This window comes from Alligator sinensis, unplaced genomic scaffold, assembly GCF_000455745.1.
Source record: "Alligator sinensis unplaced genomic scaffold, ASM45574v1 scaffold872_2, whole genome shotgun sequence".
Lineage (NCBI taxonomy): Eukaryota > Metazoa > Chordata > Crocodylia > Alligatoridae > Alligator > Alligator sinensis.
In genome coordinates, this window is record NW_005842132.1 from 1,347,655 (window position 1) to 1,372,169 (window position 24,515).

At 50.6% G+C, this 24,515-nt stretch overlaps 2 protein-coding genes across 2 annotated transcripts in view; one reads left to right on the forward strand and one right to left on the reverse strand.

Annotated features, from left to right (window-relative positions):
* ITPR3 (inositol 1,4,5-trisphosphate receptor type 3) overlaps positions 1 to 20,485 on the forward strand; it is an 80,274-nt gene extending 59,789 nt beyond the window's left edge. Inside the window, 24 exon segments of the mRNA XM_025205840.1 lie at positions 1 to 128; positions 582 to 730; positions 941 to 1,049; positions 1,381 to 1,471; positions 2,010 to 2,179; positions 3,160 to 3,334; positions 3,501 to 3,685; positions 4,143 to 4,343; positions 5,719 to 5,829; positions 6,240 to 6,344; positions 6,996 to 7,097; positions 8,310 to 8,396; positions 9,039 to 9,149; positions 9,663 to 9,855; positions 11,834 to 11,959; positions 12,361 to 12,533; positions 12,821 to 12,985; positions 13,497 to 13,689; positions 14,391 to 14,495; positions 15,056 to 15,180; positions 15,576 to 15,741; positions 17,168 to 17,328; positions 17,829 to 17,990; positions 18,531 to 20,485. The exon segment at positions 1 to 128 is cut by the window's left edge and continues 102 nt beyond it. Coding sequence (XP_025061625.1) covers positions 1 to 128; positions 582 to 730; positions 941 to 1,049; positions 1,381 to 1,471; positions 2,010 to 2,179; positions 3,160 to 3,334; positions 3,501 to 3,685; positions 4,143 to 4,343; positions 5,719 to 5,829; positions 6,240 to 6,344; positions 6,996 to 7,097; positions 8,310 to 8,396; positions 9,039 to 9,149; positions 9,663 to 9,855; positions 11,834 to 11,959; positions 12,361 to 12,533; positions 12,821 to 12,985; positions 13,497 to 13,689; positions 14,391 to 14,495; positions 15,056 to 15,180; positions 15,576 to 15,741; positions 17,168 to 17,328; positions 17,829 to 17,990; positions 18,531 to 18,599 — 3,362 coding nt within the window. The 3' untranslated portion in view covers positions 18,600 to 20,485.
* A 63-nt stretch (positions 20,486 to 20,548) lies between these two features.
* LOC102375543 (ubiquinol-cytochrome-c reductase complex assembly factor 2) overlaps positions 20,549 to 24,515 on the reverse strand; it is a 5,345-nt gene continuing 1,378 nt past the window's right edge. The window contains exons 2-4 of the mRNA XM_006025085.3: positions 21,759 to 21,833; positions 21,511 to 21,580; positions 20,549 to 20,721 (exon numbers count right to left, since the gene is read on the reverse strand). Of these exons, the coding sequence (XP_006025147.1) occupies positions 20,633 to 20,721; positions 21,511 to 21,580; positions 21,759 to 21,833 (234 nt within the window). The 3' untranslated portion in view covers positions 20,549 to 20,632. The remainder of the gene's footprint in view (positions 20,722 to 21,510; positions 21,581 to 21,758; positions 21,834 to 24,515) is intronic.

The following is a 24,515-nucleotide window of genomic DNA, read 5'->3' on the forward strand; positions in this document are numbered from 1 at the left end:
TGAACAGCAGCTCCTCCAGTGCCTTGCAGAGGAACACGGCCAGCTACAAGGCGGCCACGCGCACCTTCCCCCGGGTGGCCACCATGCCCAACCAGTGGGACTACAAAAACATCATTGAGAAGCTGCAGGTGCAGGATGACGGGGGACTGTCGGGCTGGGGCAGGTGGTGGAGCTTCGCATGACAGCATGCGAGGAGTTAATGGGGGTCTTGTGCCTATTGGGGACTGAGAGAAGTGCCCCTCTATGGTGCGGTGCAGACGGATGTTGTGAGCCTCCCTCGCTCCTGCACCAGCAGGTCCTCGCAGCACTGATGGCGTCTCCTGCTTGAGCTGCTTGGAGTAGCTTTGTCTTCTTGGTCTGTTAGTCTTGCCCTCTCCCATTCTGGGAGCAGTGAGTGCTGGGCATCCTGTGTCTATGCTGTGACTCCATCTACCCGCTCTCCCGCAGATCAGTGACCCCTCCTGGAGCTGCCCCTGGCCAGGGCGGCTCTGCACCGTCCCCACCACAGACCCAGCAGTGGGTCAGTGTTGGGGGAGAAGTGTCCCCTCTGCAAGGGGCTCTGACCAGGCCATGCCTTGCAGGACATCATCAATGCCCTGGAGGACCGCTTGAAGCCCCTGGTGGAAGCTGAGCTGTCTGTCCTGGTGGATGTCCTGCACCGGCCGGAGCTACTCTTCATGGAAGGGACTGAAGCCTACCAGCGATGCGAGAGCGGGGGCTTCCTGTCCAAGTAAGGGTGCAGCATGGGACCAGCTGTCACTGCTGAAGCAGAGCTGGCACAGGGCAGTGGGGAGGGGCTGGGCTCTGCTCTCTCCCGGCCCGCGGGGGTGTGGCATGGGGGTGAAGGTGCCCAGACTGCGGGCTCGCCTGGGAGTGGGGGGGAAGCAGCCAGGAGAGCTCAGGGACCTAATGACCTGGTGGGGTTTGCTGCCGGCACCAGGCTGATCCAGCACACCCAGGACCTCATGGAGACGGAGGAGAAGCTGTGCATCAAGGTGCTGAGGACGCTGCAGCAGATGCTGATGAAGAGGAACAAATATGGGGAAAGGGTGAGTCTGTGCCCTGCCGCGCGTAGCCTCCAGCTCCCACCCCCCGGTTTGTCCTCCTGCCTCATGTTGGGTGCAGCGCCTGTGAGGAAACCATTGTGGGCACCAGGCCTGAAGTCCCTCGCTGGCAGGGGGAGAGACTCAACAGCTCCAGGTCCTGGAGGGGCAACTCCATCACACCGTGAGCTGCCCTTCACATGGCACGGGCAGGGTCTTGTGCAGCTGGTGGGTGGCTGGGGCTGGACTGGGGCACTGCTATGCCAGTGTGCAGCCTTCCCCCACTTCAGCGCAGGCTCCAGCCATAAGACTCACTGCAGGTCCTTGTCACACTCAGGGCAACATGCTGAGGAAAACGCTCATGAGCAACTACTTGCAGCACAAGAAGTCCAGCTCCAAAGGGGAGGTGGTCGACGCAGCTGGGGCTGGTAAGGGATCTGGTATAACCATGTTGCCTCTTGCCTGCTCCTTCCCCATCTCTGAGGCTCATCCGTGTCCTGGCAGCCTCTGCGGTCGCCTGATGCAAGCATCAGCGTAGAAGCAGTGGCCAGGTCTGCAGCTGGTGTGACTCAGTCTGGCATCAGGGAAGCCAGCCAGGGACAGAAGGGTGGTTTCCATGTGTAGGGACCGGCAGGGGATTCCCTGGCAGAGGAGCTTGCAGTCCCCTCCTACTGATCCATCTTTCTCTGACCCTGCCCATCCCCTGGTACCCACATGCTTTGCAAACATCTCTCCTGAACATCGCCTGTGGGACAGGGCACTGCTCCCATTGTACAGATGCGAAGCTGAGGCTTAGATGCTAAATGAGTTGCCCAAGGGCAGAGCCAAATGTGGACCCCCGGTGTCCCAAACCCCAGTTCAGACCCTTTTTGGCTCCAGGCCTCAGCTGGGCATAGATGTTGCTGCTGCCCCATTGCAGCAAGGCAGCTTTATTCTGTTCCTCCCCTCTCTCACCGTCCCCTGCAGGCCAGGACCAGGACTGGTCAGCCATTGCAGCCGTGCAGTGCCGGCTGGACAGAGAAGGGGCCACCAAGCTGGTGGCAGACCTCATCATGAACACGAAAAATGAGAAGATCTTCCAGGAGAGCATCCTCCTGGCCATCCGCCTGCTGGATGGGGGCAACACAGAGATCCAGGTACAGAGATACTCCAAGGCAACCCTTTTGCCTAGTGCATAACGGACATGAACTTGGTATCTGAAATGGTTCATGTGGGATTTGCCTCTTTCCCCACACTTACTAGTTCTGGTCTGGCCCAAGATGCATGAGCCAAAACTCACTGCTGTGTTCCCTGGCCAGTCAGTAGCAGAAAGGGGTCAAGAATCTGTCTGCATCAAGTTCCCAGCCTGGCTTCTTGATCGGATGCCTGACAAAAGCCATATGGGTGTGATAGGTTTGCGTCTATTGGAAAGTGATCCTGGGCCCTCTGCTGGGCACTTTTAAAATGCTGTGGATCATTGTTTTCAAATGTAAAGCTTTTATTTTGGGGAAAGCTAGCCCACCCAAGAGACATCTCAGGTTCTGGGCACTGAAACAGATACAGCTGGTGTTTCTCAGCTTCTATTCTGAGTTTTCTTCATTTGTTAAAACACAGCCCATGGCTAGGGGTGAGGTGGGGACAAAACTGAATCATCCATTCCCTTAAAGCCAAGAGGACTGTTACTTCCTGGATCTTGGTTAAGAGATTGTAGGAGAATGACCTTATCCTTGAGATTTTGGTTTGTGTCGAGAAGAGAAAGTAGGGAGCATTGGACTGACCGGATCACTTTTCTGTCTGATCTGGTGCCCTGCTTTCTCCGATAACCCGTACCTCCATGCTTTGTAGGAAGAGCTAAACTCTTTGCAAGGTGCCTGGCATACTGTGCAGGGTTGTATACAGAGGTAGCAATGCCTTCCTGACCCCTGTGTCAACTAGCTGATGCCCAGAAGCATGAGGATTGGTCCTCTAGTGATGGGTTTTACCATTAAATGAACCAGCTGTTTGGAAACCCCAGGCACAATGGCAGGCTTTGCAGGGGAGACACATCACAGGGGCAACCTGGCACCTTTGGATCCTGATAGGGACCTTTTAACTCATTTTCTGGCTTCCTCTGTCTCCCTCCTCATGCCCTTCTCAGAAATCGTTTCACAACCTGATGACAAGTGACAAGAAGTCAGAGAAGTTCTTTAAAGTTTTGCACGACCGCATGAAGAAGGCACAGCAGGAGACCAAGTCCACAGTGTCAGTGAACATGAGCGACATCGGGAACAAGCCACGTGAGGACAAAGATGCTCCTGACCCTAGCAGCAAGGGTAAGTGAGAGGAGAGGGGCACAAGGCTCAGCTCTTTGGGGCAGGGACCATGTGGGCTTGTGCAGGGACTAGCACTGGGGTCATGATATGGGCCCGTGCAAGCTGTGTGGAGAGTCACCCTCCAGTCCAACAGGCTGGCTCCATCATAGGCTGGATTTCCCTGCAGGCCGAGCAGACGCCTATGTGATGCCCAGCACCCCGTCCCGCTACCCGTTGGCTGTCGGCTTTCGGAAGGGCCACGATGCTGGGGAGCAGAGCCAGAACAACGAGATGGGGGTGACAGTGTTGATCATGGAGCCTATCCTTCGCTTCCTGCAGCTGCTTTGTGAGAACCACAACCGGGACCTGCAGGTTAGGGCCTGGCGGGTATGGGCAGGCAGCCAAAAGCTTGCTGAACTGGGACTCCGGGGATTCAGGTAGGATTCCCAGGGCTCCGGCCTGGATTAGCTCTGCCACTGCTATGGGGTCAGTGACCTCCCAGAGCCCCAGCCTCTCCTTCTGCCACATGGGCCAGTGATCCTGCCCTCCCGTGTAAAGCCAGAGCTGAGAGCCAGGTGTGACTATCACTGTGGGTGCCACGAGTGACCTCCAGTTATTGGTGTGACTCAGTGGTGGTCACTGAGCGGTGTGGTACGCACAGTACAGCTGCTCTCGGATGATGCTGAGTGCCTTGGGCCCTGGCACCATATTCTCCTTTGCCTGGGCCCTGTTGGCTTTGGAGGGAGGAGGAAGGGACCAAGGCACCCAAGGCTGATGCTATGGAGCCCTCTAGCCCCGGCATCACTGATGGTGGGGGCTGGTTTTGCAGAACTACCTGCGATGCCAGAACAATAAGACCAACTACAACCTGGTGTGCGAGACGCTGCAGTTCCTGGACATCATGTGCGGCAGCACCACGGGGGGGCTGGGCCTGCTGGGCCTCTACATCAACGAGTGCAACGTGGCCCTGATCACCCAGACCCTGGAGACCTTGACGGAGTATTGCCAGGGCCCTTGCCATGAGAACCAGGTAACTCCGGCCGCTGGCCTGACTCCGCACTGCACCGGGGTGGGGCTGCTGGCAGGCGGTGAGGGTGGGGAGTGTGGCCAGGTGCAGATCAAGAGGGCTGCTCTACACTGTGCAGAGTGGCAGGGATGCCACTCCACTGACCTGTGTCCCTAGGGCAGCTTCTTGCTGGGCATGTCCTACCCAGGAAGCTTTGGACCAGCCAGAGCAAGGTGCTGCTGTTGCTGACGCTGGCCCCACTCAGCGTGCAAGTGAGAGCAGGGTGTGGACCACAGAGAAAGCCGTAGCAGGATCAGAGGTTTGAGGAGAGGGTATAGCAACCAGTGCGTACAGAGTGCACAGGTCACTTAGCCAGACAAGTTCTTTGGGTAAATCTGATCTTTTTATTAGACCAATTCAAATAGGTCACTTCGCTGCACAAAATGCCAGGCTTAATTTGTCAGCTGTTGCTTACCTCACAGGGGTCAAACATTTGGCCCATAGGCAAGATCCAGTTTGTGGAGCTGTATGATCTGGTTCATGGGTCTTGGACCGACAGCTAGCCTTGGCATGGCCCAATCTGGACCAGCCCCAACCCCAGGCGCAGCGTGTGCCCTGTGCTGTGTGCAGGGTAACCCTGGAGCAAGGCCAGCATGTGCTGCAGGAGTCTGGCACAGGGCACACGCTGCATGCTGTGCCCCACAGGACCAGCCTCCAGCACTGTCTGTAGCATGGCCTGATCTGATCTGCAGATGGGCCCAGAGAGCAGATGAGCTTGACGCCGCTGGCTCACACTGTAACAGGCAGGGGGTATCTGCATATCCATTACATAGGAACACTGGGCCTCGCTCTCTGCTTTGTAAAGGAATTGTGCTACTTCAAGTGCATCACTGGTGAAACTGGTTTGGTCCTATCAGCTTCCAGGATGGTCCTGGGGACATAAAGTTCTCTGAGAAACAAGGTAACTGGTCTTAATTAGGTGCCAAAGACTTAGCACAGGTTTCTCTGTAATTAAGCCTGAGCCTGGGGACGGGCAGGACCTTTGCTCAGTCCCCAGGCAATGCAATTCATCCCTGCCTTGCTGGGCTGGATGATCCCTTGCCTGGAGACATAAGCACGGTTAATGATACTCAGGCAGGAAAGGGATTGTTCAGGGTCATAGAGAAGTGGAGTGAGCTGGGCATAATATAAGCCAAACAGCAAGAGAAACTGGCCGAAGCCCAAGCACTTGAGTGGTCAAGTGCCTGGGTGAGGTTTTTTGTGGGGGTGTGGGGAAGTTTAGCGGGCCAAAGGGTCTGAGCTAAGTCAGATGGGAAAACCGAGACTGAGCTGAAGCTGAGTATCCAGCAGCAGGTTAGAAATCACAGCCTGTGGGATGACCTGGTGTGTGATTCCCCAGAGCTGCATCGTGACCCACGAGTCCAACGGCATCGACATCATCACGGCCCTGATCCTCAATGACATCAGCCCCCTCTGCAAGTACCGCATGGACCTGGTCCTCCAGCTGAAGGTAGGGGGGCCACCAGGAAGGGTCCCTCTAGTGTGTGTGTGTGTGTCAGAGAGACTGGGATAGGTGTCTGTGAAATACACGGGAGCAGTAAATGCTGGCCAGGGCTTCTCTAGCGATTGGCAGGATGCAGCAGTGTGTGCATGTTGATCCCAAATCCCTGATGCACGTGGCAGAGCTACAGGTACAGTCTCCATGGGTTAGCTCAGGGGGGCTCTGGAAGGCACTAGGAATCATGGGGGGCTGCCTCCCTCCAGCCTGTATGACCACATGGCCTCTGTTGCACAGCCCGGCTTGCTGGGAATGGTGCCAGGCTCAGCAGGTCAACAGCAGTGCTTCTGCGTGGCCTGTTTGTGGCTGTGAGCACCCCGTGTGCTGGGACGCTGGGTCACTCATGTTGGTGTCTTCCCCAGGACAATGCCTCCAAGCTCCTGCTGGCACTGATGGAGAGCAGGCACGACAGTGAGAATGGCTAAAAGGCCTATAGGACCCTCCTCAGCCTCCGGCCTCAGGAGCTGGTAAGGATGGGGGAGCTGGGGGGAAGTGCGGGGCTCGCAGCCTGTGTGACTGACTGAGACACGGCAGCAATCTGTACCACTGAGCGGGGAGATAGGAGACCTCGATTGCTGGGTCGCACCCTGTTCCAGGGAGCCTCCTGCCTATTGTAGCTCAGCTCAGCTCCCTCTTCCCCTCGCTCCTCCCCCTTGCTGTTGACTCCCCTGTGGCAGGGCTGTGAGTCTGCCCCCTCCCTGCATGCACAGCTGGTTTCTGTGTAGTGCTAGGGGCAGTACAGACCCCCGTCACTATTGTGTGCAAGCACCTTGCAGCCTCTCTGTTCGGATCTCACAAGAGAGGCTGAGGCAGACTGAGGGACTTGCCCAAGGTCACCCAGGGAGTCTGTAGCAGAGCCAGGGATTGATCCCAGCCTTCCTCCCTTCACTGTACTGAGCTGCTTGCAGCAGGAGAAAATACCTGCAGCCCCATGTTGGACACTAGTTACACACACATGCTGTTTGTGCAGATGGTCTATGGAGGTTGTGGGGGGTGGGGAGGATAACTTGTTACTGCCTTGAAGCCTAGTTGTGAGCATCCCCGGTGCAGTGCGAAGCCCCAGCTCTCTGGCTTGCACAGCACCTGGCTGACTTGCTTTCCTGCCTGGTGCCTTCTAGGTGGACGTCATTAAGAAAGCCTACGTGCAGGAGGAAGAGTGTGAGAACTCGGAGGTGTCGCCCCGCGAGGTTGGGCACAACATCTACATCCTGGCCTTGCAGGTACATTTTCTGCAGATTTTTATGCTGTTGCGAGGCTGCAAGGACCCTGCCCTCATGAGTCTGCTCCCCAGCGCCACCTCCAGTGCTGTGAGCAGGGGCCACTGCTCCTTGCTTACTGCATGGAGCTCTTTGGAGGATTGTCCTCTGTGCACTTAAATGCTTCCCCAGTTTGAACCCGGACAGGCTTGGCTCAGCTGGTGTACTGGGGGAGACCCAGTCTGGACCCACAGGGACTTGCTTGCTATCCAGTCAAACCAGTAGAACATCTGCCTTCCCCAAGCCCCACAGCGCATGCTCCTAGGCAGGTTCAAGGGTCCTTCCTCTTCCGACTATCAGCCTGTGCTGCTGTCCCTCTGCCCAGCTTGTTTTGCACTGGTACATCCCTGGTCTGTGCCTCCATCCCTGAGCTGCAAGCTGGTGGAGGCTTGCTCAGCCCCTGGACTTCACTGGAGTTGCACATAGGGAAATGGACTTACATTGGGATAAATGTGGCACCTGTAATCCACTGGGCTGCTCTGTCCCACATCCTATTGCCCCTGGGAATACATACACTGCTGTCCTAGAACAGACCAGTAGCCTCAAGCTGCAGCAGAGAGACCTGAGGTTGGAGATGAGGAGGAAGTTTCTGACTAGGAGGGTGGGTGAGTGTTGGAACAGGCTCCCTGGGGAGGTGGTGGAATCTCCTCCATCTCTGGAAGTTTTCAAGAGCCGGTTGGACAGACCCTTGGCTGGGATGGGTTAGTTGGGGCTGATCCTGTTGGGAGTAGGGGGCTGGACTAGATGACCTTGAGAGGTCCCTTCCAGCCCTGCTTTTCTATGATCCTAACAGCAGTTTGCTTGATTTGGACCCCAGCATTTGGCAGTGACTGATCCTCATTGCTTTGGAGGGAGGCCCAAAGGCATGCCATGCCCGTCACCATCAGGCCAGAATCCTTCCACATCCAGCCCAGGGCCCTGCCTGCATGCTGCAGAAGGAGGGGTGTTGTCCTGGTCCAGCCAGTGTCACTATGGCTGCAGCTCTTTCTTACTTACACAAGGGCCAGATCCTGTCCCTGAGCTCGTTTCAGTGGGGTCAGGTTTTGGGGTACCCGTCTGGCACTTGCACGACACTGGTGCAGCCGGTCAGTGCTCCCAACAGGTTCACAGTACGCGCCCTTTCTTGCGGCTGCTTCTTCTCCGAGTGACCCTTGCTGTCCCCGTGTCTGTCTGCAGCTCTCTCGGCACAACAAACAACTCCAGCACCTCCTGAAGCCGGTGAAGCGAATCCAGGAGGAGGAAGAGGAGGGGATCTCGTCCATGGTATGAGACATTCACAGGGCTCGTACAGGGTCTCCCCCAACAGCAACAGGTCATTGAAGAAACTGTTGATCTAAAGCTAGCAAAGCTCTTAGCCATTCTCTGGCTGCTTCCCTGTCACTTGGCTATTGCCATGGGGATAGAAAATAAAGACCTGAAAGTACTGCTTTAGATGTGCAAGGCCAACCTATGAGCACAAGGGGACACTCGGCAGGTACCACTCCTGCAGAAGGGCAGTCATGTGGTGCTGCCCCGGTGGGAGCTTCAGCTGTTGATGGCATAAGTTGCCATCTCCGCATGGAGCAGAGCCAGTCTCTGCTATTGCCATTGGGGGCTGCACTTCCCTGGTAGTACCTGATTCCTGCCCAGTGTGGCTTTGTCTTAGATCCTGATTGCCATTCAGTCATAATGCAGTTTCCCTGGGAACTGATTTTGCAATCTGTGGATTAGTGCTTTGGGGATGTAATCACTGCGGTGAATTGGAGCTGTGCCCCTTTGGAGAGATGTTAGGCCCCAACAGGAAGCTTTTAGTCGCTTGCTTTTCCCTGGAAACCCTGTTCGGTTTGGTTGCTTGCTAGAGCAGTCCCCTAGCCCCTTGCCACTGGAGCTATCTAAGGATGCCTACCTTGATTTCCTGTCCCCCAGCTCAGTCTGAACAATAAGCAGCTCTCGCAGATGCTGAAGTCATCCCCGCCAGTCCAGGAAGAGGAGGAGGATCCACTGGCGTATTACGAGAGGCACACATCCCAGATCGAGGTAGGGCTCATCCCCATGGTGGGTTTCCGCCTTGTGCTGTGCTAGCTGGTGTTTGCAGGCCTGTCTCATGGCTGGCTCCTTTTAATCCCTATTTCCTCTGTTTCCACACTCAACAAACAAAGTTCTGCATTGCAGCATGCCAGGGGTATTAGCTGGTATGTGCAGAGTTGTGAGCTTCCTCTGAGCACAGTACTCCCCATAGAGCCATTTAGCTACTATAACTACAGGAGTAGCTCCAGCAGTGTCCAGCTACCTCTGGGGACTGCCATGGACATTTGTGCAAGGACTTTCTTACAGATAGGCCTTGCAGCAGTGCCAGCAGTGAGCTGCCCTCACAGTCAGTAGCTGTATCAGCTGGATCTGTCTGTGAGCATGGATTAGCAGGGGTTGCAGTTGACACAAATATTCTGATCCATCACTGAGTGCAGGTGGAGTTGGTGCCTGGTCATACGGCAGAGAAGAGAAGTGTGGCATAGACAGCTGAATGGCAGTTTCTCCACCTGATCTATTTAGATTGTGCGTCTGGATCGGAGCATGGAGCAGATCATCTTTCCAGTGCCTGGCATCTGTGAATTTCTCACCAAGGAAACCAAGTACCGGTTGTTCACCACCACAGAGCAGGATGATCAGGGCAGCAAAGTCAGCGACTTCTTTGACCAGTCGGCCTTCCTGCACAACGAGATGGAGTGGCAGAAGAAACTGCGCAGTAAGGGCAAACCCCAGCTCCTCTTGGTTGCTGCTAGGCGAGATTATTCTGATAACCAGCTTTGGAGCTGAGAGGCCAGCAGTGCTTGCAAGCACCTCCCCGAGACCCTCATGCCCCTTGTTGTGCCCAGTGCACTGCATTCTTCCATTTGCACCATGTGGCTGGGATTTTTCCCTCTGGCAGATCTTATTAATTCAGGAAGAGATGCCTAAAAATGAGTAACATTTGCAGGTTTCCTTCAGCGATAGCCCATAGGATTATAGGGAAGCAAGACTGGAAGGGACCTCACAGGGTCATAGACGCATAGCCATGGAAGGATTCATAAGCAGACTCTGTAAGTGGCCTGAGACCCACAGTGTATTGCAGTATATTTAGCAAACACAAAGCAGAAAAATGCTACAGGAAGGGGAGGCTAAAGAAAATGCATTCCCTGCCTTGCAAGGTAGGACAGCTTAAGTTGAAAATCATCCACTCAGCTTGGGTACCTCTGTTTTAGGCCCCCAGCCTGCAATCCCAATATTCAGAGATGCTGAATGCTGACAAAGCCAGTGTAAGGCCATCAGGATGGCAGGTGCTTAGCCCCTCTGAGTGTCTCAAGGTGAAAAAGCCAAAAGCCCTGACCAGGTTTGAAAAAAAGGGATTGAAATCATTAGAGCTAAGGAACAGGAACTGTAGCAGGGAGAACTCCCCATACAGATAAACCCCTGTACAGTTGCCGAGAAGAGGGATCCTGTTGAGTGGACGAAGCCAAAGGCACTGGCCTAAGCTGCTGCTGTTTGACCACCAGAATTGTTCATGGTGCCTGGCTCCTTATCAGTGTTCAATCAATGTCCTGACCCTGCTCTTGAAATGGGGTTGGATCTGCTTCTGCGACCCAGTGAGACAGCTGAGTGTAGAGGCAGAGCCCCCACAGCTAAACAACAGCAATAGCCCAGGAGGGGCCCCATGACATGGCCAAGTGCTGTCACAAAGCAGGGCACAAGGTGCATTTCTTTGTACAAGCTTTGCCCCAGAATAAAGGCTGGGGCCAGAGTCGAGAATAATCCCACTCAAGAAACAAGGAAAGGGCCTTTCAGACAGCTCCTGGGCCTTTCGCTCATACGTATCGGGCAGAGATGCTCTGCTAATTGGCATGTGAGATGCTCTGGTTGGCACATGGCTAAGTGGATATCTGGGTATGACACGCAGACACCCTGGCTCCAGACAAAGCATTGTGACTATAATGGAACAGTTGAGACTCACAGCAGCCTGATAAAGACCCTCATGCAAGGCTGTCTTCAGATCCTCCAACTAGAAATGTTACTGGAAGTCTCCTTTCCAGAGAACGGCTGGATACCAGGAAATTTCTCTCATGCAACTGAGTTTTGAAGACTCAGAGCTTTGGACTTGCATTCAGATCAGCACCCAAATTCTTGGGCCTTATAATACCTCCTGGAGGTTCATCCAGAAGTTACTAGGTTGATTGATTATAATAAACAGCAGGTCAATTAACCATAAGAAGATAATGCATAAATATTGTTAAGCAGCTATGGCATATTACAATAGCACTGATAATGCTTGCAAATCCAAATAGCAGTTAGATAGGAAGCCTGTTCCCAGCTTAGATAGGCTGAGCCAGCCAGCAGCATTCTCCTAGGGGGCAGAGAGATGATGCCAAGAGAGCAAGGGCATCTTTATTCACGCATGCAAATGGCAAGACTGTAGGAAGCATTGAGGCGGAGGCAAGGAAAGCTGGTTCTGCAGCGACCAGAGCAGGTCAGAGGCCTGAGGAGCCAGAAATATGAGTGGTAACATTTTGAACTTGCACCCTCACTTCACCGAAGGATGGGGACTTGGGCTGAGGGAACTGGGAGGCAAGAGTCATTCTGGGGCTGCAAAGTAGTAGGTTTATGGGAAGACAGAATTACCCATCTCCATTAGCTGTTTTTTTTACTCCGCCGTCTCTCCCTCTCTCTCCTCCTGCCTTCTTCTGCCCCAGGCATGCCGCTGATGTACTGGTTCTCCCGCAGAATGACTCTCTGGGGAAGCATTTCCTTCAACCTGGCTGTCTTCATCAACATCATCATTGCTTTCTTCTACCCCTACATTGAAGCCACCTCTATGGGTAAGTGCCCCATTGCAAGCGCTGGGAGCCAAAAGGCAAAAGGATCCTCCTGCGCAGAAAACACTGATGCACATTAGACCTTGTCTCATCATCCATAGTCTTTACTAAGGATGCTCTCGGTCTCTCTCCTTTCTAGTGTAGATTTCCATTGAGATGGAGTGGAGGGGTGGCTTTTTACCAGCTAAAGCAAGGGTTCCTGGGTTTTAGTCCCAACTCTGCCACTAATTTGTTCTGTGTCCTTGGGAAAGTCCCTTCCCTCTGTGCTCCAGTTCCCCGGTAGATGGCTAGTTTTTAGGGATGATTCATCTCTAACATTCACCAAGGCTTTGGTGAAAGCAGTGTGTCCGGTGGGTTGTGTGTTTAATTTCATTGCCATCTACCTGTGTATCTTTTGCTCCCAGGAGTGCTGGATTCCCCACTGATCTCCCTGCTCTTCTGGATTCTGATCTGCTTCTCCATCATGGCCCTGTTTACCCGGCGCTATGGCGTCAGACCTCTCCTTGTGGCACTGATCCTGCGATCAATATATTACCTGGGGATTGGATTTACTCTGAACATATTGGGAGCTCTCAATGTAAGTCCTTTGGGGTAGCTATGGGCAGCACTAAAATCCAGGCGCAAAGTGGGCTGAGTTCCCAGAGACCGAGACAATGAGCTCAGTGGTTGCTGAAAATTTTACTTAGAGGAATCTGGCCTGATCCCTGCTCTCATCTGAATTCACATGAAATCAGTGGATTTTATGCAGTGGAAAATTCAGTCCCTTGCCATCACTGCACTGTGATGCTGTGAGGTTGTAGAGTACGGCTCGCTTAGAGAAGACACTCGTTTACTTCTGCTCTGTTTCTTGTGGTTGTTTCCCAGCTGACGAACAAGATTGTGTTTGTGGTGAGCTTCGTGGGCAATCGTGGGACCTTCATCCGGGGATACAAGGCCATGATCATGGACATGGAGTTCCTCTACCATGTTGGCTACATCCTGACCAGCGTCCTGGGGCTCTTTGCGCATGAGCTCTTCTACAGCATCTTGGTACGGTTCTCCTGAATGATCGGGGAATGTACGCCACTGTTTATGTGTATGTCACTGCATAGGCTGTGTGGGGAACTAGATTTGCGTGTAAACTCAGAGACCGACAATGGCAGTGCAATTAATTCACTAGTGATGGGATAGTCTTGTTGAGGTTGGCCTTTCTGCCTCCTGTGATATTAGAATATCCGTCTGTGCTTCGTTCTGTTCATTTATTGCCAGTCTCTGTTACGTACCTCTATCTGGGTCAGGTACAAGGCAATGGGATCTGATAAGGCAGTGCCAGGACTTGGGGGGGTTTATTTTTGGCCATATTGCTGCGCACAGCCAAAAACAGAACCCCAAGTTCCTTTTCTTTCCAAGGTAAGGTGGGAATGGCCTCCCCCGTCCTGCGTGGAATTGAGTCAGTGTTTGTGCTGAGAATTGGGAGCTCCTTGGTTAAGACATGGTGTAGAAAAGATGAGCGTTATTCGCTTGCTTAGCCAACCTCCTGTGGCTTCTTTCTCCATCTCAGCTGTTTGACTTGATCTACCGGGAGGAGACCTTGTTCAATGTCATCAAAAGCGTGACGCGGAACGGGCGCTCCATCCTCCTGACAGCCCTTCTGGCCCTCATCCTCGTTTACCTCTTCTCCATCGTGGGCTTCCTCTTCCTGAAAGATGACTTCATCATGGAGGTGGACCGCCTGCCTGACAACAAATCCAAAGGTCTTGCAGCCCTGTCATGCCACGCAGCAGCTTTGGGTGGTTGGGAGGGGACAGACGGGATGGGAGTCTCTTCCTGGTCTGTCACAGACTCAGGGTGACCTTGAGTGAATTACTTCCCAGGATGGAGAATAACTAATTCACCTCTACCAGGGGGCTGAGACAATGTTTTGAGGCGATTTTTATGTCTTTGGAGCAATATTCTGGTCCAACTGAGTTTCTGAATACTAAAGGATGTGGGTGCCTGCGTAGACTGCAGGATCCCAATACTTCTCTGGCCAGAGAATTGGGAGTTTCAGGGTAACAGAAAACGAAGGGTGCGTTTCAGGCAGATGAGGTGAGGGCTGCGGGTCTGTCCTGTTTAACACTGGGTAGGTTCAATAAATGCTCAGAGCACCCAGCCCCAGGGCCAGAGGGGGTCTCTGGTCTCGAAGTATGTAGCTAATGAACAACAGACAATCACACCCTCTTCCTGCTACCATCAGCACTGACTTAGTCAATGAATGGAGTGCTCTGGCTAGCATCCTCGATGATGATAAATAGAAACTGGATCCATAGTAAGGAGCCTTGTCTGTAGTAGCTTTGGAGCCACTGCAGCTGGAAGGTGGGGTGTAGGAGAATTGGCCTCCCACCCCAAGAGAGTCACTGGGACAGGTCATTTGCAGCTGGTATTCTGACAATGTTGCACAATCTTCTGCTTCCAGCTAGCTCCTTGGGGATGCAAGGGCACATGGAGACTTTTATGGAGTCATGCAGCGGTGACAAAATTAACTGCTCTCCTGGGACTACGCTGCCCAAGGTGATGGAAGGTAAACACACTCATTAAATAGCTGACCCCGTTAGCAGTGCTTAGCCCTTTCCCATCCTCTGATCTAGGCTGTCCACCATGCTTATAGGAATCCCATTGCCTTAACCCACAGGCTGCAGAAGCAAGGAGGTGGACCAAGCTGGGCTAGGCAAATGCAGGCCCTTGGAACAGCTTCCCTGCTAGAAGGCCCGCAGCCTAAGCCAAGTAACGAAGCCGGGGGCCCTCCAGGCTGAGGCTGAGCCCAGGCTAGCAAGGAGTAAAATGGGAGCCTAGGAGTATGAGGGACTGCTGGAGCACCCCAGCACAGACAGGGATGTTCTGTGTTGGCTAGGTCACGGTGTTTAGCTGGCAGATGTAGGAACCATCTCCCCAGAGACACTCCTCCAGCCAGTTGACACAATCACTAGACAACAATTAGGTTGTCTCCAGCCCTGCTCCACATAAGCACCTGCTCCCGGGAGGTAAATGCTAGAGGAGGGAAAGCCAAGTCATGGCTCTTGGCCTTAGCTTGAGCACTTTGTCTGCTCTGTCTTTACTGTGTTTTTACTTTTTGCATTCTAGAAGAGGATGAGGACAACTTTGAGCGTGCCTGTGACACATTGCTCATGTGCATTGTCACTGTCCTGAACCATGGCCTGAGGAACGGCGGGGGCGTGGGGGACATTCTCAGGAAGCCATCCAAGGATGTGAGTGGGCTCAGCACACCAGGCAGACTCTTGTTTAAATGCCCTTCCCTTCTGTAGGGATGTTTCACATCCATTACTTCACCACCCCCATCTTCATCCCTATGAATGCTGCTGACACTGCCAGACCTGGCTCCCGCCCCCTCCTCCTTGTCCAGCCCAGCCCAGCCCACCTCACCTTTACACCCAGGTGTGCTACTGACTTTCCTTCACACCATGCCCAGGCACCCCCTCATTTTTCCTGCACCCCATGGAAACTCCTCAATCTGCCTCTCCCCAAGCCGATTCCTTGACCACATCTGATGGTGGCAACAAGATATATTGATTGGAGCAAAGGTCTGAAAGGGGGAAAGAAATCCGTGCATTGTTTAAGTCTAGTCCCTTTTTCCCCTCTGCAGGAGTCCTTGTTTCCCGCTCGGGTTATCTATGACCTCCTGTTCTTCTTCATTGTCATTATCATCGTCCTCAACCTCATCTTTGGGGTCATCATAGACACCTTTGCTGATCTGAGGAGTGAGAAGCAGAAGAAGGAAGAGATCCTTAAGACCACGTGTTTCATATGCGGTCAGTGGCAGAATGGGTGGCCCTGCACATCCATGCGCTCTTCCCCCTTTGCAGTCCAGTGGCAGGGCTGGGCTTCTAACATGTCTTCCAATAGCAAATGTTTAAGCAGCCTGCAATGGGAGGGGTTGGAGAGCGCTCTGTGTCCTTGTTTTGCTTCTGCATCAGGTGTAAAGACCTGAATTTATTTCCACGTTGTTTGCTTCCATTAGAAATTCAGGTTTGCCTTTCCTATAAGATGCTTTGAATAATGGCAGAACTGGCATGCGGAGAAGCTCCGATACACTAAGGAAATTAACCTAATTAGTAGAGCAACAGCGTGTAATTTTTATTCAGGCCACAGCATTTTGTTAAATAGATGTTAACTAAAACATGGAGGAGTAATAAGCTTGCTGCAAGAGAGCTGTCACTTCCAGCCCCTTCACTTACAAAGCAGAACAGCTCGAGCACCCAACTCTGCAACAAAGTGGGGTGGAGGAAGGGAATTATACTTGATTTCTGGACATTAGTAAGGAAAAAAGCTCTCTCCAATCCCTCCTGCTAACGCTACACTGTGGTCGTGTTGGCATGCACATGTGGACACGACACCACGGTGGGGCATGGAGATGCGTTCTTGAGCTTATGTCTGGGAAAGGGAAGTGGCCAGTCCACGTTTTAGTCTCTAGCTGAGTGGTGCAGGCCTCCCTTGCTTAGCTAACGTATGAACCTTTATCTTGCTGACTTCCCCATGCAGTATCTAACCATCACATCATGAGTTAGGCATAACCCAGACCCCTGCTTATCACTGCTCCTAGAACTGAGCCACTTCCCCTTGCAGTAAATAAAATGGATGCAGATCAGCACAATGGCAAAACTTGTGTTCTGCTAGGAGTAAGGGTCCAGACTAGAACCCCTGACCTTCCCCTTTACACAGCAGTAGTCATTTCTCTGCATCAGCTGCCCTCTGGCTCACATGGATCTGCCTCTTTTGACTGTCCAGGGGGCTAACTTCAAAAGAAACATTGGTGGGCAGCTTGGTTACTGACTTACCTGTGGGATGGTGGTGGTCAAGCACCACACATGGAGACCAAAGAAAATATCGGTTCAAATCCCCCACACTCACCCACTCCCACAAGTGAGCAGAGGTGTAATAAAACAGCAACCTGTGCATAAGTACTCAAAAATACCACTTACTTGGTTAGAAAGCTGCCAGTTAGGACATAGCATTCCACCCCATGCTATGCTGCACAGGAAGTTTAGTTGTAGCCTTCCTGGAGGGAAGGTTCACAGATGTGTTTTTGTCTAATGCTTATGATGGGTTAAATGCCAACTAGTTACTAAAAGCCCTTCTTGAGTTCACATCTTTCACAAGATCTAATTATCTCTACTTCTTTTCATATGCATTTTCTTGTTTTTTTCTAATCCTTCCTCTCTCTCTTGCCTCTGCTAGGTCTTGAAAGGGATAAGTTTGACAACAAGACTGTGTCCTTTGAGGAGCATATTAAATATGAGCACAACATGTGGAACTACTTGTACTTCATAGTGTTGGTGCGAGTGAAGAACAAGACCGATTACACGGGGCCAGAGAGTTACGTGGCACAGATGATAAAGGTGCGTGTGGCCTGGGATAGGGTTTCCCACATTATCAGGCTGTGCTTCCCCTGAGGGAAACCTTTCTAAACAACAGACTGTTCAGGAGTGTCTTTTCAGAAGGAGTATCTGGAAAGTATTGAATTTGGTAGCAGCCCTCAGTCCTTCCTGGCATGATTACATCCACTTCTGGACTTCAGCCCACAAGGCACCGTCTGCTTGAATATTCAGTATTAGGCATTCAGTAAGCCAGGATTTAATCAAGAGCAGAACCAGGAGCAAAGAGAGTAGAGGATAGGTACAAAGCAGTGATAAAGGGAACTGAGTTTCAGAAAAAAAATAGAAAAGAAAAAAATATCGATATGAGCCTAGTTAAGAAGCCTCAAAAGGTGCTGGGGGAGGCCATATCTTTGGAAAAGTACTCCTACCAGTCCCTTTGCGCAGGCACTCATTATAGGACTTGCTGCTCCAGTCTCAGGGATTGGCACTGATGCCTAGGTTCTCTGTGGTCTTCACCCCAGAACAAGAATTTGGACTGGTTCCCCCGGATGAGAGCCATGTCACTGGTCAGCAACGAAGGAGAAGGCGAACAGAACGAGATCCGGAACCTCCAAGAAAAGCTCACCTCCACCATGAAGCTGGTGTCCTACCTCACTTCGCAGCTGAATGAGCTGAAGGAACAGGTAATATGCACACCTGAAACAGGCCATTTTCCGCGTGACATCCCTAGCTGGAAGAGCATAAAGCCTAAGCAACAGAGCAGAATCAAGTGTCACAAAAAACCACTCTGCTTACTGAAATAAAGCCATGGTCCCAGGGCTGTTATTCTGGCTAGCAGACCTGGCTGAAGGTGAAGCTTCTGGGTGATTTTTGTACCATGTATGGTTGGGAGTGAGGGAAAAGGGTTAAACAGCTCACTGGGGTCATGGAAAGCTTGCCAGGATAAGCTAGGTTCCTCACCAGCTGCAGGAAGCAGCTAGTCACCTGCTCCCTTAGGAAACTGCCTCCTATTGAACAAGCTTTTGAGTTGGGTCTCTCTACCTCACACTCCCTTAAGGGTGCCCTGAACACAGGGTTTCCCTGCCACAAGCTCACTATCGTCACTGCATGTGCAAAGCCCTGTCTAGCTGTATGCTGGATCTAAACCTTTAGAGAACTTGTTAGTGTGGCTATGGACAAGAAATGACCTGCCTTCCTAACACACTCGTTCTTTTTAAATCTAGATGACAGAGCAAAGGAAGCGCAGACAACGAATGGGTTTCGTGGATGCCCAGAACAACATGAATCACTGATGCACAGTGAAAGCTTCAGCTTCCCTAACCAAAAGACTAAAGACATGTATCAGCTAGCCAGGAAGTTGGTAACTGGATTCCATCCACAGACATCATCTCCGAAACAAGCTGGACCAAAGCCCAGACAGTTACTGCCGAAAGACTTCAAAGCCAACATTTTCCTTCTCCTCCATAGATTACTGCACACATTTTCAACCACAGCCAGGAACCAGTGACTTAACAGGATTCTTTATCCCCGGACCCACAGGAAGATGGTAGGAAGATAAATTATACCGGACTTTTGGTTCCTCAACGCAATAACTTTTTATTTTGTTATGTGAATTGTATCTTTATCTCCGTGCACTACATTTTGGTGGCTACCTGTCTCAGCTGAGGAGACCATTAATATTGTTACTAGTAATAGGGTTGCGATATTTAACTTATTCCAAGAATGTCAGTAGTAAATACAGACCTCTGCAAGCCAGGCACTGGTCACTGTATGACAAGACCTTGATCTCCCTTCATTTTAAAGAGTGCTGTCTACCACCAGGGTGCAGTGAAGACAAGCTGAAATCAAGGGAATGCTTCAATAACCTAACTCCTCAGATGAGTAACAGCAAAGCTGTTGTTAGCACAAACTGGTCTTCTGTCTTTCACGTTTGTGGACAGATTTTATCTGGGCACTAGGAAACCACAGGTTTACAGGAGTTCACTGTGAAAGGGGTGTCCTGTGGTTTATCTTCATCTCTGGTGTGATGTTTTACAAAAGGTTGGTTGGTTTTTTCCCCCCGTTTTTTGTTACTTAACCAATATGTAAATTGCCTTAATTAAATTAACACAATCAAGTTATAATAAAAACTGAGATGAGATAAAGGAGTCTTCCCTTAGCCCTCTGGTATGCAATGAAGCTGTTGTATATAAATGGGGAATAGCTTTGTTAGGGCCACAGTAGGTAGAGCCTCATACAGACCGCCTAGTAGCCCCTCACCTGTGAGACTTGTAACAACCTCCATCCCCTACATAAGATCTTACTGCGAGCACCCTCAAGCACTGCCCATGTCTTCCTCGGTTTTTAATTTGAACCTGATGTAAGTTTTTCTGATTTTTTAAGGGGAAACCTGTTCAAATATGTAAGAGCAAGAGGCCGTTTGTACTTCCTTATGTTAAGCTGCACCCCAAATCTGCATTGCTCCACACCACCCCAGGCTTAGGCCTCCTAGGGGCAGATACTGACTCAACTATCAAAGCAGCAGCGGTAGGTCTGAGGAGGAATGCTCATGATCTGAATGAAGACGCATGGCACCAAAAAACAACAAGTCGTTCAAATCTAATCTTACCCCACAGCAATTGCATGAGTGATGCCAGAAAGCATTGTCTTCTCCTCCCAAGGGAGTCTGTGACTATTTAGGGAAAAAAAGATGATAATAAACAAAAGATTTAACAGTCTGTTTTACCTACTGCTATCATAACTAAGCTCTTGGTAACGACTTCTAAATTGTTCGGTCAGCAGTATTTCGAACTGGCTTCCTCCTGACTCGCCTCAATTAGCATGTCTACAGAGCAAATGGAAAAGTGATGAACGCTGGTGCAGGTAGGTGTATAACTTCACCCTTCAACAAGTACGGAGAACGACAGTGATGAAGAGGTAAAAGCAGGGACTTCACAGACTTGCTACCCAAGGACGTAAGCAGGGTGCCTTACAGGCAGAGCTGTGGGCAGTACATGCCCATTTGCTAGTTAACCTGTGCTAGATCAGCTTGCCTGGATATGCCTATACGCACTAAGATCCCACCTTGTTCTGCTACCTAAACATACCCAGCATCTGACTTTATGCGAAAAGAAAAACTGTTTTAACATTACAAAGCAATTCATATATCCAAATGGGGCTCACAATAGATATGCTAAATTTACGGAGCAGATTTCAAGACTAACCAAATGCAAGGTGTGCATCTGAATGACAATGCTGCTGCTAAGAGGAACGAAGAGCTTTATTTTTCATGGCAAAAATACAGTGCTTTAGGAATATGTACACAGGGGAATCACGGTATCACTTTTTAAGTCCTCTTCGGGAGCTTTGCCTTGAACTTCTCCCACACGGTTCTCCATTTACTCGTCTTTATTTCCATTACGTCTTTCAAGTTATCTGCAATGGGGGAAGAGAAGGGAAAGCAGATGAATAAAACTCTGCAGAAACCTGCCTTATATTTCCCTTTTTGACTTTCGAAGCTTTCATCTAAGTGAGTTTCTATTTCAGTGCCTGGGGCAAGTTTGTTTTCTCATCCAGTCAATCACATGGGATGTCCCTCATCACCAACAACTATTAGTTTCCACACACTGCAATCAAAGTTAGGAACCAGAGCAGAACAAGGCCATGCCAGGTTCCTATATTGCACTTAATAACTGCAGTGTCTTTGTGCAGAGGGGGACTCTTGTTTTCTTTTTTCTAAAAGGCTCCTTACCATCACTGAAGAAAACTACAGGGTACATTTCAACACAATTGAAATCAAAGGGTAGCCAAGAACCTTGAAATGAATGAGCTGAATCTCAGTATTTATAATACCTGCCCCTGGAGCAGCAGATAGCATTTTTTACGTACAGACCAGCCAGTGCATCTCATGCATGACATCTTGCTACCCCAGTGCAGAGCAATAACTAGCACAACAAACAAGGGAGTTGGTAAATCTCCTGGACTACAACCAAAGTGGTTTCACCTGTAACATCTCCAGGTCATTCTCTAGCCATGGGTGCAGTTGTTAGACTCTCCACATGACACTATCAACCACCGGGGCCCCCTGAAACTAGGCTACACTTTTAAGTGAAGCTTGTAAAAATGCCACAAAAAGAACCCTGCAAAGGGAAATGCATTTACATCCTGAGCAGGGTAGCGCCAGCACTAGCTAAGTAGCGTGACTGTCCTCACTGGCTGCAATACCTGTTGTTATGATAATCCTGCATTCTTCCATTGTCAATCCGGTGAAGTTTGTATCATCCAGGCGCCGATACTTTCCAAACGAGAGAGAGAAGAGTGAGTTTACAGAGGCAGAACCATTTCCATGCCACGTTCTAAGTGCTAAGCACAATGCTCCTGTCGAAATATCAGCATTTGAGGGACAGGGCCACCATGTGCACTCAGACCTGGCAGGACACAGACACAGACAAGGACCCCTACCAGGTGCTCACCTTGTTTTTATGATAGTTGGTGTGAATTCGGACTAAACTCTCGTACATTTGGTCACAATCCTCCGGGTTGGCAACCTGAAATAGAAAAGAAACATCACACAACTCTTGTTTTCCTGCTTCCACAAGCAACGTTTTTCTTTTGTGTTTTTCAAGTGAGAAGAGGAGGAGGAACAACTAGAAAATTTACCAGTGGAATTTAGGTTTATGATAATATCTGCTAACGTCACTCGAGAGGCAACGATTAAGACTTAATTCCCGCCCCTTGTGATACCTTCCAGCTTAGCGTAGACACACAATGAAGCATGCCAATGTTTCCATGAAAGGAAATATGATTAAAATATTATATGAGAAATATTGCTGGCAAATTCTCCTGATGCCCCAGAGCCAGTAATGCAGCATCTAAAAGGCCACATACAGCCCTGCTTTGCCTTCTGTTTAATCCCAAAGGATCAAATAGCAGGATGGAAAGGTCAGGAGGAAAATCCTAATGAAGGTTAAAGATAGTTTGTTTATTAATTAGCAAAAACACAACACAGAAAACACAGAAATCCCTCCACTTTGCTTTTCAATTTTTGGTCATGTCAGCTGGAAAGATTCCTCCTTCATACAAACCTCTCCAGGTCCCACGACAGGTGCACGTACCAGCAGTCTAACATCCCATATGTCACTCTGCCTTTTTTTCTATTTTAAAATCGGGGGCTCACTTGATCTGAATGCTGCATTATGTGTTGATGACATCCAATACAAATGCTTACAGCAGATGTATGTAAGAATAAGAATAGGAGCAGCAGGGAGCTGTTAGATGAAATTACCAAGCTGACCTATCCTCATACGTTGGGACAGAAGCCACTGCTCTAGCTTGGGGCAAGTAATGCTCCCCTTTCATTTAGCATGCAAATTAGAAAATAATAGGAGGATTTTTCTTTCACCATAGCTAAGTATGTGATCTTCCCATTCACACTTGAAATGATTCTGCTGGCATTTCAGTAATGATAGCAGGGGCGGCTATCAAATGGGTGGCAGAAATAGCATTTAAGAAAAAATTCAGCCAAAGCTCATCACGCCTGGATAAAACAGACCTTAGATGGATATAGTGTCCTTTAGAATCGGAGTCTTCCTTGTGCATTCTTCCTGCCACAAATCTACTTTCACTGCATTGAGCCTTTATAAATGGAAATTGAGATCAGGGCTGCAGGCAGCAATTTCCTTTTTTGAAATTGAGTGGCAGGATGGGGCTCTGGCCAGCAAGTGGTGCAGCATATTCTGCTGGGTCCAAGCAAAACCAGTAAGCCCCTTCTGAAATACATGTTGCTGATGCTGCTGGTGACTGAGGGGAATGAGCTGCGTACTGGAGGTGCTCAGATAACTGACCCTGACCACATCCAGGGCAGAATCTGACCCTGCTTTTAAGCTATGAAGGGGTTTATTTACATGCTAATGCACTACTGCCTTGCCTTGTTTAGGAAAATAGCAAGTAGAGAACCTCCAGCCTTGTTTGGGCAAATAGCAGCTTCCCCAATTTATTAGCATTACTGTAGCCCAATCTACACTATGCTTAAAACATTAGTGAGGAGCTCAGTTCCAACACTGTTCTATCCTAACCACATCATAAACTGTTTTGGTTATGTTTTATGTAATCCAATTCAACTATGCTATAACCTTCTATGGGAAGCAGACTAATTAATACACTACTGGGTTTGGTATACTCCACACTGCCCATCGCATGCTCTCACACTGCATTATAACCAGGCTCCCGGAGACAGTTTTTCACTGAAGACAAGACCTAATTGCTTAAGTGAACTGAAGTTTCCTGTTAAACTAAGGATAAACTCTAGCTAAGCTATGGGTAAGCTTAAACGGTTGATACCTAGAAGTAGGAAGCAGAGAGAATCCACAAAGCCACCTGAGCTAAGCTCTGAGGAGATGGAAGAGGCACCAGACACCTTGAAATGCCCCTGCAAAAAAAGGCTTTGCTCTCGAAGGCTCGGCTACCTTTATCTCAACAATACAGTTGGTCCAATACAAGGTATCCCCCCCACCCCAAAATCCTTGCTCCTCGCATTAATTCCTGGACCATCACAGCTATATCACTTTAATACTACCAGCTGTACACTCAGTGCCTCTAGCTACAAGCTTGTCCTCCAGAGTCATGATCCCACTTTAAGAGCTTTGGTTCTGTTTGAGGGCTAGTCCACATTCAGCAAGTAAAGGAAGCCTGCCCTGTCACAGAAATCAGAGAGCAAGGGGGATGGAAGGGACCTCCAGAGGCCTAGTCCAGTGTTTCTCAACCGGCAGGTCGCGACCCAAAAGCGGGTCACAAGAATATTTGAGAGAATCATGAGGAAGTCCCAGAAAAACCTGTGAAAGTGCGGGTTTCCCCTTGCAGGCTGGCAGCGTTCCAGCTGCAAGTGCCTGCTTGGGACAATTGGAGGCAGTGGGCGCATGTACATCTGCACACGCAGATGCATGTGGCCAGCATACAGTGAGGTGGAATCATGGTAGCAACCCTAGCTGCTGGACGCAGGTAAGTGTATGGGGAGTGGGAAGTCCAGGGGACTGTCCGGAGGGCTGGGGGGTCACACGTGTATGTGCACGCATGCAGGCACTAGGGATGGTGGCCAGGCACAGTGCTGCAGCAGGGCAGGGGGAGGAGAAGGCAGCCCTTCAGCAGGGGCAGTCTGCAGCCCAGAGCTGCATGCCTACGCCAGCAGCACAGGGCCAGTGCCCATACACTCAGGGGCCTGCACTCACTTCTTG